This window comes from Monodon monoceros, unplaced genomic scaffold, assembly GCF_005190385.1.
Source record: "Monodon monoceros isolate NGI ecotype Baffin Bay Population unplaced genomic scaffold, NGI_Narwhal_1 Super_Scaffold_5, whole genome shotgun sequence".
Classification (NCBI taxonomy): domain Eukaryota; kingdom Metazoa; phylum Chordata; class Mammalia; order Artiodactyla; family Monodontidae; genus Monodon; species Monodon monoceros.
The window spans coordinates 107,168,648-107,187,851 of record NW_021703782.1 but is presented as its reverse complement, the minus strand read 5'-3'; the positions used below and the strand labels follow the sequence as shown (position 1 = coordinate 107,187,851).

The window sequence follows — 19,204 nt, the reverse complement described above, 5'->3', positions numbered from 1 at the left end:
AACTAAGCTTGAACTTGAAGTGGCAAAATCTTTAATGATTTCTTTTTTTTTTAATTAATTTATTTATTTGTGTATTTATTCATTTTTGGCTGCATTGGGTCTTCGTTGCAGTGCGTGGGCTTCTCATTGTAGTGTCTTCTCTTGTTGAGGAGCAGAGGCTATTGGCACGCGGGCTCTAGAGCGCAGTTGCTCTGCGGCATGTGGGATCTTCCCGGACCAGGGCTCGAACATGTGTCCCCTGCATTGGCAGGAGGATTCTTAGCCACTGTACCACCAGGGAAGTCCCTTTAATGATTTCTTGTTTGGCTGGTTTGCACAGATTGTGAAATGTCTAGATGACTTTTGGTTTAGAAATATTTCATTTTAATCCAAAGAGCATCTGGATAAGGTGTATGTCATGTATCTTTGAAAGAACATGGCTTCTCAGAGGGCTGTTGTTGTTGTTTGTAAATAAGCACCTAAGTGGTAGTACATGTGGTATACTTTTATGGATGATAAGTTTTGTTTCCATTGAGTAAATAAAATGTAGAACAGATTGCTCAATGAAATAATTTTTATAAATAATTTATTTAATGTATTTAATAATAAATAAATTTATTTAAGAATAATTTAATAAATAAATTATTCTTAAATTTACTTAATAAGAATTTAATAAGTAAATTTATTTTTATAAATAAATTTTATTCCAGATGAATTTCTGGTGCCCTGTATGTGTATCAGCCTCATTAGCACTTTAAAGCTTTTAAAACTGAAAGTGTGAATGGAGAATGAGCTGCTTTGTGTTGATTATTTAAACATTGCGCTGTCATAAAATGTTGTCTCTCATGTGGAAATGGGTTACCTAACAGCTTTAGGCGAAGTAAGGTCTCATCTAATGGATTTCCCTACATTTGTTGTATTCTTTTTCTCTTAGCCTATTCTCTTCTTTCCTGATGCCTTATCCACTGTCTTGTTTTGCTTTGGAGGTTTGTCATGGGATGTCATTAAGTCAGTTCTCAGCAAATTTCTCCATCAGTTCTATGTCATGAAGGGAAGGTGCTTTCTTTTTCCCTCTGGGAAGCACCTGGCTCCCTGCCCTTTCTCATCCCCCTCTATGAGGGAAGTGTTGATTTAGGTAACAAAATTGGAGGCTATTGGAAAAGACTCCAAATCCCAATAATAGGTTTGGGATAACATTTAATAGCTCTCCATCGACCGTTTTACCCTGTTCTGGATCATGTTTCATGACTTGAACTAGAGTAGTGGTATTACTGCTATGATGGTAATCTCTTAGGAAGTCCTTTTCCTGAGATTTAAATGTTAACATTTGTTTCATCACATCCCTGCAAAGTATCTAAATTTGTGCTTATTGGGAGAAGTTGATAAAAAAAGATTATGAGTAATTGGAGACAATTCAAGACAGTTACTGATCCTCTGGAGGTGTTCTCTAAGCCTTCAGACCGAGATCTGGGCCGGGCCCATGAGGCTGATGGGCAATCCTACTACCTGCCCTCTGTTGCTTTGCTTTCCCGCCTGCCTGCGTCTTTCATAGCTTCTCTTTCCACAAACCCCAACACCTCCCTTCCCATCCTCACCACTTGCTTCCTACTTCACTGAGAAAATTGAAACAGATAGAGGAAAACACCCTCAGGCTCTCAGGCCCTGTAACCCATCTGTCAGCATCTGTTCCCACACCTGGATGCCCCCTCCCTCTGATGCTCCTGGCTGAATCCAAGTCCTCCTCTTGCACACTAGATCTTCCCCCATCTCTCCGACTCTGGAGCTCTGTCCCCACTAGTTTTCCTCTGTCTCCTATGTTATCAAGGCTTTACTTTCTACTGGATTATTCCCATGGTCACAAAAATGTACCACTGTCTCCCATCATTAAAAAACAAACAAGAAAACAAAACTTCTCTTGAGCTCACTTCCCCCACCAGCTGCCACCATTTCTTTGCCTTCCTTTGCAGCAAACCTTCACAACAATGTCTCTCCAGTTCCCCTCCTCTCCCTATTTAGCTCACCTGCACCTGTGCACCAGAACAGCTCCTCGGGGCACCAGTGACCTTCATCCTGTCCCACCCAGTCGCCTGTCCTCAGTCCTCACCACCCTTGACCCCTCAGCATCTTTGAAGGGGTGGGTGCTCCCTCCTCGAAACACTTTCCTCGCTTGGCCTCTGAAACCCCAGTCTCTTGGCTTCATTCCTATCTCACCAGAAGCTCTTCAGAAGCTCTGCTCAACCCCCTTCGCGGTTCCTCCTCTCCTTCTGCCACTTCACCCCGATGTGCCCTGGCGCCCAGTCCTCCGTCATCTTCCCTTCTCTATTTATACTCTCCTGGTGATGGCTTTAAGTACGATCTCTACGGCAACAGATGTCTCCAAGCTTGATCTCTGTCCTGAACTCCAGAAACAGGTTACTCAGAATCTCCATTTGGATGTCTGAAACAGAATATCCACTCAAAATCTGCATTTCCGGGGCTTCCCTGGTGGCGCAGTGGTTGTGAGTCCACCTGCCAATGCTAGGGACATGGGTTCGAGCCCTGGTCCAGGAAGATCCCACATGCCGTGGAGCAGTTGAGCCTGTGTGCCACAACTACTGAGCCTGCGTGCTACAATTACTGAAGCCTGTGCGCCTAGAGCCCGTGCTCCACAACAAGAGAAGCCACCACAATGAGAAGCCCGTGCACGGCAACGAAGAGTAGCCCCCACTCGCCGCAGCTAGAGAAAGCCTGCATGCAGCAACGAAGACCCAACGCAGCCAAAAAACAAACAAAAAAACCCCAACAAAATCTGCAGCTCCGCAGCCCGGCTCCCCGCAACTCCCCGGCTCGACTCGAGGGCAGCTGCATCCTTCCTTGCTTGGGTCAAAAACTCCAGAGTCATCTTTGGCTTTTGTCTTTCTCCCACACTCCCCCGCCCCCATCGGGAAGTCCTGGTACCTCTGCTTTCCAGATTGATCCAGGATCCCGGCCCTTCTCAGCACCTCCACTGCTGGCACTGTGGTCCAAGCCCCCATCACCTCTTACCTGGCTTACTATGAGTCTTCTAACTGGTTTCTTATTCCTCCCTTATTTCCTACTGTCCGTCTTTTCCACAAGACAGCCAGATCACAGTACTCCTCATTCAAAACACCAGTGTCTCCCCATTTCCCTCGAAGTAAATCGAATATCCTTACAGTGGATGTCCTACAAAGCCCTACATGAACGGGTCTCTCTACCTATCAGACGTTATATCTTTCTCTCTCTCCCTTCGTATCTCTGCTCTAACAGAATTGGCCTCCGTGCTGTATCTTGTACGTGCCAGGCATGCTCACCCCAGGGATGCTGCATTGGCCTTTCATATAGATGTCAGCTAGAGGTCCATCCCCCAGGATCCACGTGGCCAACTCCCTCACCTCCTTCAAGTCTTTGCTCAGATGTCACCTCCTCAGTAAGGGCCTCCCTGCCTCCCTGCTGGACTTTTCGGTTTTTCCAAAGCGCTGATAACTTTCTAACATTATGTAATTTTCTTACATATTGTGTTGTTCGTTGTCTTCTGCTCCCTCCCTGCTAGAATATAAGCCTCTCAAGGGCAGAGGGCTCTTTGCGTTGTGTTCACTAATGAATCCCCGTAGTATGGAACAGTGCATAAAATAGGTGCTTAGTAAATAGCTGTAGAAAGAGTGAATCAACAGGGAACAGGTCTACAATATTTGGTCAGCACTGCTTCAAGGAGAATTATGTGTCTGCACAGGCCTATGGGAGCTGATGAAGGTTTAAAAACAAACAGAACAACTAATAATGTGTCAACAGAGTTGGGGGCGGGGGGACTCTAGTGAATGAGACACAGGAAGTGCCTGAGCCTGAGGGACTCACCTTCTCACTATGGAAAAAAGACTGCATGCAAATAAGCAAGGCAGTAAATCGTTTACAGATAGCATTTATCACCCCGAATAAGTAAAACCAGTGATGCATTAGAGCGTGATGCATTAGAGCATGATGCGGGGGCAAGGCTTACTTAGCCTGACTGGCCTGGGAAATCCATTGCTTGAGAACTGACAGACAAGGAGAAAGCAGGCATGCAAAGATCTGAGAGCAGTTCTTCCAGGCCAAGGAATCAGCGAGTGCAAAGGTCCTGAGGTGGGGACATGTTCAAAGAATGGAAAGACCAGTGTGACTGGAGCATATTCAACAAAGACTTGCTTAAAACATCAATATGATATTGAAAAACCATCATGGTCTCTTTGGGGAGTTGTCTGTTGTTAAATAATTTCTTTTCTGCATTAGAGGAAAAAAGACTCTAACTTATCTTAGACATGGAAGATGATAATTAGGGCTTTGATTTCTGTAGGTCAGTGGTTAACAAACTACTGGCCATGGCCATGGCCAAACCCATCACTGCCTGGTTTTGTAAACAAAGCTTTACTGGAATACAGGTGGATCCATTCATTTATGTATTGTCCATGGCTGCTTTTGCAGCCCCGTGACCATGCGGCTGCAAGTCTAAAATATTTACAAGTCTAAAATATTTACTGTCTGGCCCTTTATAAATTTGCTTTTATGTGTAAGCATATACATATATATGTGCTTATATATAAGTTTGCTGACCCCTGCTATAGTTATTATCCATTCAAGGCAGCATAGGGAGGGTCAAATTCTTAATATAATCTTTTTTTTTATATAAAAAGATTTATTTATTATTTATTTTATTTATTTTTGGCTGCATCGGGTCTTAGTTGCAGCACACAGGCTCTTCGTTGAAGCACGCGGGATCTTTCATTGTGGTGTGTGGGCTTCTCTCTAGTTGTGACGTGTGGGTTTTCTCTTCTCTAGTTGTGGCGCTCAGGCTCCAGGGCGCGTGTAATCTGTAGTTGTGGTGCGCAGGTTCTAGAGCACGTGGGCTCTGTAGTTTGGGCTCACGGGCTCTAGTTGAGGTGCATGAGCTCAGTAGTTGTGGCACCGGAGCCTAGTTGCCCCGTGGCCTGTGGGATCTTAGTTCCCTGACCAGGGACTGAACCCACGTTCCCTGCATTGGAAGGCGGATTCTTTACCACTGGACCACCAGGAAAGTCCCAAATTCTTAATATAATCTTTTTAAAAATTTTTATTTTCTATTTATGGCTGCATTGGGTCTTCGTTGCTGCGCGCAGGCTTTCTCTAGTTGTGGCGAGTGGGGGCTACTCTTCATTGCGGTGCATGGGCTTCTCATTGCGGTGGCTTCTCTTGTTGTGGAGCATGGGCTCTAGGTTCGCGGGCTTCAGTAGTTGTGGCTCACGGGCTCTAGAGCGCAGGCTCAGTAGTTGTGGCGCATGGGCTTAATTGCTCTGTGGCATGTGGGATCTTCCCAGACCAGGGCTTGAACCCATGTCCCCTACATTGGCAGGTGGCTTCTTAACCACTGTGCCACCAGGGAAGTCCCCTTAATATAATCTTAAAACATCTTACATGACCTATATAAGAGAACCAACTATTGATTGCCCCTTAGCAACTGTTTCTTTAAAAATAAACAAAAAGGACTTCCCTAGTGGCGCAGTGGCTAAAAATATGCCTGCCAATGCAGGGGACATGAGTTCGATCCCTGGTCCAGGAAGATCCCACATGCCTCAGAGCAGCTAAGCCCGTGCACCACAACTACTGAGCCCACTCACCACAACTGCTGAAGGCCATGCACCCTAGAGCCTGTGCTCTGCAACAAGAGAAGCCACCGCAATGAGAAGCCCGCACACCGCAAGGAACAGTAGCCCCCGCTCACTGCAACTACAGAAAGCCTGCCCTCAGCAACGAAGACCCAACGCAGCCAAAACAAACAAAAACAAAACAAACTAAATTATTTGTTATGACCAGGTAGTGAATTCATATGATTAAAACTTCTAAAGGTACAAAATGGTTTACAGTGGAGTGTCCCTTCTCTTACCCCTGTTCCCAGGGACAATAAATGTTATCTGTCTCTTACGTATCCTTCCAGAGAGATATTATGGATACACAGGCAAGGAAGTGTGTTTTCTTCCTTGCTTCCCCAGCAGTTCAGTGTGCCCTTGCCTTTCTGCATCCTGGAAATTATTCCGAGAGTTTATTTTTACTTTTTACAGCTATACAGTGTTGCATTGAATTGGTGGATATGTTGTTTCCAGTTGTTTGCAACTCTGAACAAAGTTGCACTGGATAACCTTGCATGATACACTTGGGCAAGCATATCTAGAGAATAAGTTCCTAAAAGCAGCACTTTGGTTCTGGTAGAATTTGCCAAGTTGCCCTTCTCGGAGGCTGTGACCCTCATCACCACTTCAGAGTTCGTGGCGGTGCTACTCACCTTGACCCTCAATGCTTCTTGTTACCCATCTTTTTTATCTTTGCCGATTTGATAAGTAAAAATTGCTAAGTCTGAAAGGTAATTTGTCTCTTAGCATGAATGAGGTTGAGTATGTTTTTATACATTTGAGCCGTTTGTGCTTTCTTCTTGATGAACCATTCTTGTCCTGGTCAATTTTTTTTTTTTTAATTGGATCTCATTGTAAATGAAAGGTAACTGTGTAAAAGTCATTTTATAAAATATGTTGCATATTGTATATGCAAGGTATTAAATTTAAATTTACTTGTACAATTAAAAAGATTTTATTAAAGTGAAACTGAAGGATTTAGCAAACTTGAAATATTAAATTCTTATAAGATTTAGCAAAAAGATTATGAAAAATGTGTAGGGTGTCATTCCTGTTTTTTGTTTGTTTTTGTTTTTGCTTTAACTCATGTTGTAATTTTAAACAGGCTCAATTGACTCACTGCTAGGAAAGATAAAGAAAATAGTATTTACCTGTTTTACTTCCTCTCCTAATTGAGTTATATAATTTAGTCTGTAACATGAGTCTCACAGTTAATTTGTCTTAATTATAGATTTATGCTCATCACCATTCCTTCTACCACAGCCTCTCTACTTGTTTGTTGGCCTCAAGAAAAATAGGGTTATTTTCCCCCTATAGGAGCCTGTGGCATAATCCTCCAGTTCTTTCTTGTTTGAGAATGCCACTATCCAGTCATCCCTCAGAATCCGTGGGGGATTGGTTCCAGGAACACCACCCCCTGCCCCCGCCCGCCTCGGATACCAAAATCTGAAGATGCTCAAGTCCCTTATATAACATGGCACAGTATTTGTGTATAATCTACACACATCCTTCTGTATACTTTAAATCATCTCTTGATTACTTATAATACCTAATACAATGTAAATGCTGTGTAAACAGTTGCCATCATGAAGTAATTCACGTGTTGCTTTTTGGAACTTTCTGGAATTTTCCCCCCAATACTTTTGATCACAGTTGGTTGACTCTGTGGATGTAGACCCCACAGATGTGGAAGGTAGACTGCACTTAACAACAATTTGACTTGATTATTCTCTGGTCATACTTTTCTCTCCAAACTTTGTTGCTGCATTGTCTTCTGGTTGAAAAGTCTGGGGCCAGCCAAATTTTTATTCTTTGTAGGTGACTTGCTTTTTTGACTCTGTATGTGAAGAATTTTTTGTTCCACTTTAGCAGTTTGATAACCTTACCAAGCAATGCCTTGTGGTTGATCACTCGTTGTCAATTTCCCTTTCATATGAAAAGTCAATAATTTATTTCAGGGGAACTTTCTTCAATTATATCTGAATTTTTTTCTGTTCTGCTTATTGGGTCATATGCTTCAGAGATCCATTTTCCTTACGTTACAGCATCTTGTTCTTCAGATCTTTTTTCTTTTTCTGATTATGAGAGTTGCTTTCCACGTTATGATTGTCTTAAAACTTTTCTCTCTTAAATTTGATATCCAGCCTAATTTATTTATTAGCTCTGGAGTTGTGTGTTTTAGTTCCTAGTTCGTTTCCTTAGCTTTGCAGCCTCCCAGTTTCATCCCATTCTGTTTTATCCTGTAGGCTGGGGATTCTTGCTTTATTGGCTTTGTGTTTTTATTAAATTTGTTTATAGTGTAAGATATTCTGGAGGAGTTAGGATTTGCGTCATTTCCTTGTGTGTTTTCTTCCAGATTTTGGGTTTTTCTCTGTCATTTTCTTCCTTCCTTTTCTTCTTCTTTTTTATTTTGATTTTTTTAAATTTTTGGCCACATTGGGTCTTCGTTGCCGTGCGCAGGCTTTCTCTAGTTGCAGTGAGTGGGGGCTACTCTTCGTTGCGGTGCGTGGGCTTCTCATTGCGGTGGCTTCTCTTGTTGCAGAGCGCGGGCTCAGTAGTTGTGGCGCACGGGTTTTGTTGCTCCACGGCATGTGGGATCTTCTCGGACCAGGGATCGAACCTGCGTCCCCTGCATTGACAGGCGGATTCTTAAGCACTGCGCCACCGGGGAAGTCCCTTCCTTTTCTTCCGTATTACATACTACATCCCTTCACCTTGCTTATATTTAATACAGGCAGTTTAGTGAAGTGGTTACAAGTAACAGACTCTAAGAGTCCCAATGCCTGGGATGTTCTTCCACTTAATTGTAATATGATTTGGGACAAATTACTCTCTGTGCTTTGTCTTTTTCATCTGTAATATGTCAATAATAATAATGATGATAATTCTCACCTTATAAGGCTCTTGAGGGGACTTAATGAGATAAAACATGTAAACGTCTTAGGTTGATGCCTAAGCATGTTTTTGTTATTAACACAAGCAACACCAGTGCCCCTGTTTGATCTGATAGAATGTGAATGATCACTGCTGTGCTTCCGGTGCCATTGGTCTTTCCCTCTGAGCTCCCTTATAGGGTCAGCGTGGAGGAAAGTGTTACCAAACCAGGTTCATTTGCCAACATGCAACAAGCCAAACACTGAGACGCCGAGGTTTGCAGGAGGGAAAGGGTTTATTCACAAGGCAGCCAAGCGAGGAGATAGGAGAACAAGTCTCAGGTCCACCTCCCTGAAGGTGAGAGACTTGGGATATTTATGGGATAAAGAAGCAGGGTAGTCTTAGGCGTGGGGAAAGGTGATTGCAGGTAGGGAAAAGGTGAGGTAATGAGTGTTCTGTGTGGCGTATCTGAGTTACTTGCTTCTTCATGGGATGCATGTTCAAAAATGGAGGCGCTTAGCATGAACTGAGGGTGGGGTTTTTGGCCCTCTGGTGTCAAAATGTCATTTACCAGACACCTGTGCAGGCCCTGTTTTAGGTAGTCCCGACCAGTCTTAGCTGGCTTGAGCTTGAGCTAGACACAGCTAGCTCTAAGTTCCTGGAAAACAACCCAGGCAAACATCTTATTGTGTCGGCTGTGTGATGCTTGGAGGACAGCTAAGCCTTTTGTAGCAACAATTACAGCATCGGCTTGATCGGTGAAGGCAGGTTACACGTGAAGGGGTTTTTAATATACTGGAAGGCAAGCTCAAGAATTTCTGTTAGTCACCAGTTTTTATTAACCCCATGGGGCATGGTCTCAAAAGCACTTGTTTTTGTACATCTTGTCTTCGAGGCTCTGAGTTTTGTTGTCTGTTCTGAAACTTTGTTAGAGGTTCTGTTTTAACATTCACTCCATTAGGTCAAAGGCGTTCACCCCTATTCCTTGGGAATCCCTAGGTTTTGTGGTAATCTTCCCCAGGCATTCAGCCTGCAGCCCTGGGAAGTAGAGACCCAGGTGGCCAGCCCCAGCTCCTGCCAAGTCCTGGCATCTGGGTGGTCAGCCTGCATGTCTTCCTCTCAGATCTTTTCTGTCACTGTTCCCTGAGTGCTTACTCACCCCTCAGTTTACTTCTGTCTGAATCGGTTTTCAGGGTTCTGTGGACTTGTTTCCCTCCCTGTGACTGTGAGGGTGGGGGTCAAGCATCTGTTCTACACTGTTCCAGAAATTTCTGTCCCTCACGCTGGTCACCACTCCTCAGAGTGTGTAGACTGGGGTGACGTGCCTTTCTTCATTGGTTTATTTTCTGCTGTTGAAAATTTCCTGGCTTTTATTTCGCCTCTTGTTGGAAAAGCACAGTCCTCTGATCAGATTTTATTGTGCCATCTTTATCTGGCAGTCTGTGGTGAGCTTTTAAAATATAAAAGACAGATTAAAAAAAAAATAACAACACAAAACATTCCTGTGTCCAGCCTTGGACCTTCCATTTCAGAGGGTCTGGAATGAGGCCCAAGTTTTTCCTTTTTAGAAGCCTCACCGCAGTTCTTAGGACCAACCAAATTTAAATCCAGTATCTTTATTAAAAGATGTATATTTTCCTTTTACCTTTTAATTAGCCTATCTGAAGAGCAAGTGTATAAAACAATTTAAATTTCTCAGAAAGACGCCATAAATTTAAAGGTGCTTTTGGTGTTTATTTGCTTGCTCATTTTTAAAGTAACCTCATACAAATAGGGCGAGAAAGCCCACCTCCAGAGAATGGAAATGCAAGTTGCTCTTTTTTTTGTAGTGGTCCCTGAGAGAAATACCCTTATCCCTTCTAGACCTCTTAAGCTTTTAGTTTTCTGCTGGTGTCTATAGAGTGAATTATTCATTGATGGTTTTTGTTTTTTTTGTTTTTTTTGTTTTGCCGTACGTGGGCCTCTCACTGCCGTGGCCTCTCCCGCTGCGGAGCACAGGCTCCGGATGCGCAGGCTCAGCGCCCACGGCCCACGGACCCAGCCGCTCCGGGGCACGAACCCGCGTCCCCTGCATCGGCAGGCGGACTCTCAACCACTGCTCCACCAGGGAAGCCCCATTGATGCTTTTAAGAAGCATTTTGAATGCTATATATGCTAACATCATCAAAGTGATAATCATTCTTCAGTACTGGAGCGTCTTTACTGGAGATCACCCACAACAGGTCTTTAATCCTGGTTAGGATTTGACTGGTAAAATGGAACTATAAAAAGTACTGGTTTCACCTGGATCTCTTCAAGCTATGGTCCCTTCAACTAGATATAAAATTTAAGTTATTTTTACATCTGCTAATGACTGAAAGCTAAAAAGAAAATGTAGATTTAAATCAACCTCTAAAATAACAGTTTTGAATGAGTTTTTATATAAGATGTGAATTTAGAAGTGACATTTTCCATTTGTAATTTATAGTTAGCAGAAGAAATGGTCAGTATTTAAAACCATGCACTAAAAATATCTCACATGCAACCTCTAGGCTTTTCAATACTGCAGGTCCCATATATGCTGCTTTAAATATATTTGGAAAATAACCTATTGATTAGTCATCTGCTTTCCATGGCTCCCCTTTTATTCCTGGTACATGTAAGTCGGAGCTATTGTTTTTATTAAATCTACCTTTTTAAGGACTAAATGTGGTAGGCAACTCAAAGAATTCTACCATGCTTTCAATATATAAGATTCATCTCTTTTAACAAAGTGAATCAGCTATGTATAGCTGATTCACTTTGTTATAAAGCAGAAACTAACACACCATTGTAAAGCAATTATACTCCAATAAAGATGTTAAAAAAATTAAATTAAAAACAAAAATTTCTCTCTTTTGCATTAATTTTTCTCTAAGGCACCTGCTTCAAGGAAGTACTGCTTTTTCACATTCTTTCAAATCTAGATCTATTAGATAATCTTTACTGTGTATCCAGAGTATCAGTAGAGAAAACACAATGTAGTTTGTTTAAGCATAGCTCACGTGATAGCAACCTCCAAGTCAGTAGATTTTTCTTTCATCAGTTTGTCTAATTATAATTTTTAAATTGTTATATACCCATGACTTCTTTTTTTTTTTTTTGTGGTACGCGGCCCTCTCTCTGTTGTGGCCTCTCCCGTTGTGGAGCACAGGCTCTGGACGCGCAGGCTCAGCGGCCATGGCTCACGGGCCCAGCCGCTCCACGGCACGTGGGATCTTCCCGGACCGGGGCACGAACCCGCATCCCCTGCATCGGCAGGCGGACTCTCAACCACTGTGCCACCAGGGAAACCCCATGACTTCTTTTCAAAGTAATTGCAACAATCACTATTCTATTGGGTGATATATATTCCCTGGGAATTTCCAAACTTTAAGGGACAATAGAGGTCATTTCACCCACCTGACTCAGGCTTACAGATGAGGAACTGGAAGCACAGGCTTGCCCATTGCTTTGTCTGAGGTTACACCATCTAGTCACATGGCCTCTGGGTTCCCAGAGCAACGTCCTTTTTACTAAAGTCCTCTGCCTCTCATGTCACCTAGTAACACCTGTTAGAGGTGAACTCACATTTCGCTTTGTCTGTAAAACGTACCATGATCAAAATTGTAAACTTATTATTGCACACTTTTCTAGGCATATCTGTAGATTCAGGGGAAATGAAAGAAATAGAATGTGAAATAATGAAAGTAGCTACTATGAAAGAGGAATAGCAACATGGAATAAACAGGGAAGTGAATACTGAGATGCTGTCATATGGAGTCCCACTGTGGACCACTAGTCCACTCCTAGGGCTGTTGTTCTGCTTCTTCTTTTTTTTTTTTTTTTTTTTTTTGCGGTACGCAGGCCTCTCACGGTTGTGGCTTTTCCCGCTGTGGAGCACAGGCTCTGGACGCGCAGGCTCAGCGGCCATGGCTCACGGGCCCCAGCCGCTCCGCGGCATGTGGGATCTTCCCAGACCGGGGCACGAACCCGCGTCCCTTGCATCGGCAGGCGGACTCTCAACCACTGTGCCACCAGGGAAGCCCTCTTTTTTTTAAAATTGAAGTATAGTTGATGTTAATTTCTGCTGTACAGCAAAGTGACTCAGCTCTCTCCCTCTCTCCCTCTCTCCCTCTCTCTCTCTCTCTCTCTCTCTCTCTCTCTCTCTCTATATATATATATATATATATATATATATATATATATATACACACACGCACACAGACACAGACACAGACACACACACACATTCTTTTTCATATTCTTTTCGATTATGGTTTATCCCAGGACATTGAATATAGTTCCCTGTGCTATATAGTAGGACCTTGTTGTCCATCCATTCTATATGTAATAGTTTGCATCTACTAACCCCAAACTCTCAGTCCATCCCTCCTCCAGCCCTCTCCCCCTTGGCAACCACAAGTCTGTTCTCTATGTCTGTGAGTCTGTTTCTGTTTTGTAGATAGGTTTATTTGTGCCATATTTTAGATTCCACATATAAGTGATATCATATGGTATTTGTCTTTCTCTTTCTGACTTACTTCACTTAGTAAGGTCCATCCTTACTCCAGGTCTATCCATGTTGCTGCAAATGGCATTATTTCATTCTTTTTAATGGCTGAGTAGTATTCCATTGTATATATGTACCACATCCTCTTTATCTATGGCTGTTCTTCTTCCTTTTTTCTTTTTCAATATTTATTTATTTATTTATTGGCTGCATCAGGTCTTAGTTGCAGCTCATGGGATCTTTCGTTGCATCGCGCAGGCTTCTCTCTGGTTGTGGCGCATGGGCTTAGTTGCCCTCCCGCATGTGGGATCTTAGTTCCCCGACCAGGGTTCGAACTGGTGTCCCCTGCATTGCAAGATGGATTCTTAACCACTGGACCACCAGGGAAGTGCCTTTATGGCTGTTCTTCTAACTACAGAAGCCAAAATCAGGACCCAAAAGAAATCAATCAGTGGAACAAATGTTAGTGAGTTTTCTTTTTTCAAGATTACCTCTTAGTTTTTGTGTAACTTGAAGCATGCAGAATGTAGAGGGGAGTATCTGGATTCTTGACCTGGAGATGGGATTAGGAAGATAGATTAGAGCAATTTTGACTAATCTGAGTGTGTTCAGTGCAAGCCTGCTAGGCAGGTTAAAAGTTCTCCTTGCTAAATGTCTTAGCATAAACATCCCCCCAAATATTGTCTCTACCTCCTTCAAGAAGACTTATTCACAAGTAGTTTTCATTAGGTTTTGGGAGAGCGGCACACAGCCTTGAAAACCTGCCCTTGACACTTTGATTTTTCATTCAAACATCTGGACTCAGTCCATATGCTTGCCTTGGATTTAGAGCAATAATGGTTGCATAGAAACACATGGTCTGCCCTCTCCGGTTAAATAATGTCAGGTCTTCACATCCAGGTAAACGACCAGTTGGCGACCATTTCTGTTCTTATTTGCTCTACCTTTAGGTAAAAGAGTCAAAGCTATGCAAGCCTTTCATGCTGAAAGATGGAAGGAAACAAATGGATTTCAGCTGTGGACACTTTGTGACTTTTCTTTTTTTAACTTGTAAACAAAAGCACTGACTTCTTTCATTCCTGATTTCTCAGTTATCTTTCTGTGTAAGGTGACATGTCTGCCTTTTTGTTTTAGGAATCTTTCGAAGAAATACCAACCTAAAAAGAACTCGAAGGAGGAAGAAGAATACAGGTGTGTTTATCATTGATTGTTATGTGGTAATATCTATATGGCATTGGTGATGATTATAAAGGAAATCTACATATATTTTGTAGAGATAATATATCTACAGAAACAAGTTGCCTTCCTCATTCATATCTGTGCCAGTTTTTAAATTGGGGGAAAGACAATAAAAACCTACTCAAATAACTTATACTGAGTCACTAGACCCATTCCAGATTGTTTCAGTTAAGGTAATTAGGAAAAGCTTAGAATATAATCTAAGCAAATACAGGAAGTGTGGATTCTGCACTCTACATCTTGATTTGGTTTTGTAATATCAGGCGTCTCATTCATCCAAGAAGTATGTCTGTTTCGGACAGCAGTTAAGACATCTTAACATGAAAAGTCCAAAAGTATTATCTATAATTTAGATCTAAATATCCATGATATTAGTACCTATAGTACGTATATGTATTTTGGGTTATATGTGGGCTATTAACAAAGCCAAATATTGCCTTATGTAGGGCAATTCGGCTTTACACAATGAAAAATGTTTCAGTTGTAATTTATTCTGCACCATTTTGATGAGAACCCTCTTATGTGTAATGAATTGTCAAGACCCTATGGGAGCTGTATGCAAATTAACCTGATTTTAATTACTATTTCGCTGGTGGGAAGCAACATGAGAGATGATGTGCCTTGTTTGAAAAGGAGTGGTGTGCGTTCTGTTCTGTAGGTATACAGCATGTAAAGCCTTCCTTTCCACCCTGAATGAGATGAACGATTATGCTGGACAGCATGAAGTCATCTCCGAGAACATGACCTCCCAGATCACCGTGGAGTTAGCACGCTACGTCCAGGAATTGAAGCAGGAGAGGAAATCGGTAACTAAAATTTGTTTTTTCTTCCTACGAGATGGACCAAAGATGATGGGAATATCCCTACAAGTTTTAAAATTATCAATAAATGGAATCATATGAGATGGTGGGTCTTAAATTGCCACCTTTGAGACACGTATAAACATTCCTGACCCTGTTCGTAGAAAGTGTTTCTATGAACACTGGAGTAATTTAATGAGTAAATTACTAGTCTTTACATCCGATTTCAAGCATCCCTCAGACTTTCTGAAACTCATTTGTGGATCCCAGAATACTAACCCCTTTGAGGAATTTAAATATATTTGCGGCTATCAGATATACAAGAGTAAGCAATACAATATGATGTATGCTGTGTGGAATAAACTGTGTTAAAATAAATGTTATAAGGAGTTCAAAAGAGCCAGAAGGATGACCTCAGTTACAGCCACTCCGTTCCGTGGCTCATTCATTGTCACCTAATGAAGAGGGCCTTTTTGTTCCTCTTGTCATCATTACAGTCTTTTCATAGCTTTTGTTGTTAACAAAAGGGAAAAATGTACCCTCAAGTAAAATATATTCATAGTCAAGATTTTGCCCTAAGAGATTTATCATTAAGCCATGGTGGTCTGTATCATTGTACTTTGATCGCCTATGAGGTGCATAATAATTTGTTAGTAATAAAGTACCAAAGTTGGCCAGTGATATGCTTTTCTATATAAATTTGAGTCCACAGTAATTCTTTTAGTGCTCTGGAGATACATGAGACAAGATTGATAGGTTTCTTGCTGAAATGGTGGAGATATTAAATAATAATGACCAAAATAATTATTTAATTGCAGTTGTGATAGTTTCAACAAAGTACGAGTACATATGTGAGAACATATAAAAAATGGGAACACCTAACATGCTTATGCTCTGGATCATGGGAAAGCTTCCTGGGGGGCTTGACAGTTAAGGCTTTAACAGGACTTGAGGGACAAGTAGGAGTTGCATGGGACAAACATTCAATAGAGGGAGCAGCTGTGCAAAGGCCCTGAGACAGGAAGGTGTTTGGAACATCTGAGGAGTTTAGTTCTTTCTGAACTATAAATATGTAGCAGATAGCTTTGGGTATGTTTAGAAGTTAGGAAGAGATATATGCCTTAGGATCAACCCATTGAATTACAAAAAGAGTTAATACACTGAGCTGATGTTTTTATCTATTCACATTAAAGCAGTGATTACCAAGCAGGCACAATTTTGCTCCCCGCCCCAGCAAACATTTGTCAATGTCTGGAGACATTTTTGGTTGTTAGGGGCATTATAGCTGGGGGGTTGCTACTGGCATCTAGTGGGTAGAACCCAAAGGTGCTGCTAAACATCCTATAACACAAAGAACAGCCTCCACGACAAAGAATTACCTGGTCCAAAATGTCCATAGGGGCTGAGAAACCCTGCACCAGAGCTCCAATTCAGTGACAGTATCTATAGACCGTGGAGATTGGTCTTTTATAAGAAAAGGAGAGCTTTTCTTTTATATGATGGAAAGGAAGAAGTGAAACAGAATATTAAGGTTTGGAATTAAGCAAAATACCTAATATAATCATAAAGTAAACACAGTAAATCTGAACACGATGCTGGACTACTTCCCTGGTTCCTGACTTTCCCTTGACCTTGCAAAGTTTATACCTTCTTCTTATTTGTTACTTTGGTCAGTGGCTTGTGTCTCTTGCTGACCTTCCTTCACTCATACAGCTTAGCATTTTAGCCAACACCCTAAACAAAAACTCTGTGTATTTACCTTAGTAGCAATCATTAATTGTATTTCTGGAGTGAATCATGAAATGTGAAGCCCACATAACTTGGCCTCCTCCTACTTTTTTTGAATTCTCCCCCTCCGACCACGTGGCCTTCTTACCCTGTTCGATCCTGCCCCAGGGCCTTTGCACTGGCCTTTCTCGCCTTGGTAAGCTTTTCCCCCAGGTATCTGCAGAACTCACTTCCTGACTTCTTTCTCAGGAATATCATCTCATGGAGGTCTATCTTGTTTACCTTATTTAAAATTACAAAGTCCCCCCACCTTCTCCACCCCATTTCTACCACGTCCCCCTGCTTTATTTTTCTTTAGTACTTAACCAGCATCTAACATTTTATGTATTTACTTGTTTGTTTTTCTTTCACCCCACGCTGTAAGCTCCACTGGGGCAAGAATTTTCTTGTCCACTGTTGTATTCTCAGTCCCTGGAACGGTGCCCAGTGTGGCACAAAGCAGGCTCTCGATCAATACTCTTGGAGTGAAAGAAAGAATTGAGAAGTAGAAGCAGCCTTCTTCGACATAGCTTAGCTCTCAGTTAGACTTTGTTTTACTCGTTGCAGAGCCTTGTATTTCTTTGCTGTGTTATGATTGTGTCCTTCTGTTTTATTTACTCACTGGTAATCATGTCTTTTTTACAGTCTGTCATGTCTGTACTTTGAATTCTTTTTCTTTTTTAATTAAAAATTATAGAAATTTAATGAGTAAATTATAGGTGGTGCAGACACAGGTTAAATAATACCTTGCGATGCATAGTGTTCCTTTTGTTTTAAGGGGAATTACACGTACACTTCTCTGAGTCAGATGTTCTGTTGAGAGGAGCTGTAAACAGTATGCTGTCTTAAAGCCTTTTGTAATTCTATTGAGATGAAAATTTAAGAACTTGTGAAACCTTTTAAAATTCTAGAAAGAATATCAGTAAGTACATTTGTGGTGTTTTAATATCACGCATCATGAACATTTCTGCTTTGCTTATTATGTGGGTAATAGCTACCGTTATTTTGAATGACTGCATGATGTGGCGTTGTGTTGATGTTCTCTGATTTCTAAAATTACTCTCATAATATTGGATATTTAACTGTTTGGCCTCAAGTGTTCGTTTTTGTTTTTTTTTTTGTGGTACGCGGACCTCTCACTGTTGTGGCCTCTCCCGTTGCGGAGCACAGGCTCCGGACGCGCAGCCTCGGCGGCCATGGCTCACGGGCCCAGCCGCTCCGCGGCATGTGGGATCTTCCCGGACCGGGGCACGAACCCGTGTCCCCTGCATCGGCAGGTGGACTCTCAACCACTGCGCCACAGAGAAGCCCCTCAAGTGTTCGTTTTTACAGGTTATAATAACTGACTTCTATCCTCACAGCATCCCTGGGGGAGGGGGAGGGCCGTTATCTTATACATTGTGCTCATTATCTTACATTTTGCTAGCAGGCAGCCCACGTCTCAGGGCAGCGCACATTCACACACATGCTCTGGTTCCCACTGAGTTATTTTCTGGATCTTACACCCCAGGATGCTGGGCTGACTGGTGTGAAGGTCTCCATCAGCAGTCAGCTGTAGAAAGGGCTCCTTGAGATCATCTCATACTATGCAGTGTTTCTCCTTGCAACCTTTCACCTTTGGCTACCCTGACTTTTCTTAGTAAGTGATCTAATTTTCATAAGGATGACTGTCAAAACCACAGTAGAATGTGATGGCTTCCACTTTCTGGTGATGGTAATTATCAGCAGAAGTGCCACAACAGAGCGAGAGCCCAAATCCAGCTCTTCTGGGGTCAAATCCAGTTGCTGCTTCGATGCGGGACCATGAAGGGCTGACAGTGAACTTCAGATCTTCTTTAGAGGAGAGGAGAGCCTCAATCAGCAGTATGTCCAGAGAGCCGCAGCTCCCGGCCGTCAGGGAGGAGAGGAAAGGACCCAGGCTCTGCAGTCAACAAACCCACTCAGGACTCCGGCAGCCCCACCAGCTAGGAAACCTTAGGCAGGTTATATAACTCTCTGAGCATCCAGTTCTGCATCTGTAACTGAGGCTGATTATAATAAACCACCTTCCCGAGTTCAGGGGAGGATCGCAAGAAGCCAGGTGCAAACCGCCTAGCACCACATTCTGTGTATTGATGTATAGGCACTGCATATCTGGTACCTTCCATCAGGTCATTCTGTTTCTCAGTACAGAATCTCCTTTCTACTCCAGAAAGGGTTTGATCAGGGTTTATTACAGAAAACAGGAGCAGATACAGGTCTCCTTGTGACCATATGTCATAACAATATTGTCCATAACAGGACCAGTCTAAAAAATGTTGAATTGGCTGACGGCATTGAAAACAAGCCGCTTTTAAAATTTTAGGTCGAGTTACTGTTTCTCATGGCTGACTAGAAATAGTGTCTTGCTTAAGTACCATTCT

The 19,204-nt window shown here is 42.3% G+C and overlaps 1 protein-coding gene across 6 annotated transcripts in view; it reads left to right on the top strand.

Moving 5' to 3' along the window:
• FNBP1 (formin binding protein 1) overlaps nucleotides 1-19,204 on the top strand; it is a 140,929-nt gene that overhangs the window by 49,125 nt on the left and 72,600 nt on the right. For all 6 annotated transcript variants that reach the window (XM_029202342.1, XM_029202341.1, XM_029202340.1 and 3 more), the window contains exons 3-4: nucleotides 14,131-14,187; nucleotides 14,894-15,041. In XM_029202342.1, the coding sequence (XP_029058175.1) occupies nucleotides 14,131-14,187; nucleotides 14,894-15,041 (205 nt within the window). The remainder of the gene's footprint in view (nucleotides 1-14,130; nucleotides 14,188-14,893; nucleotides 15,042-19,204) is intronic.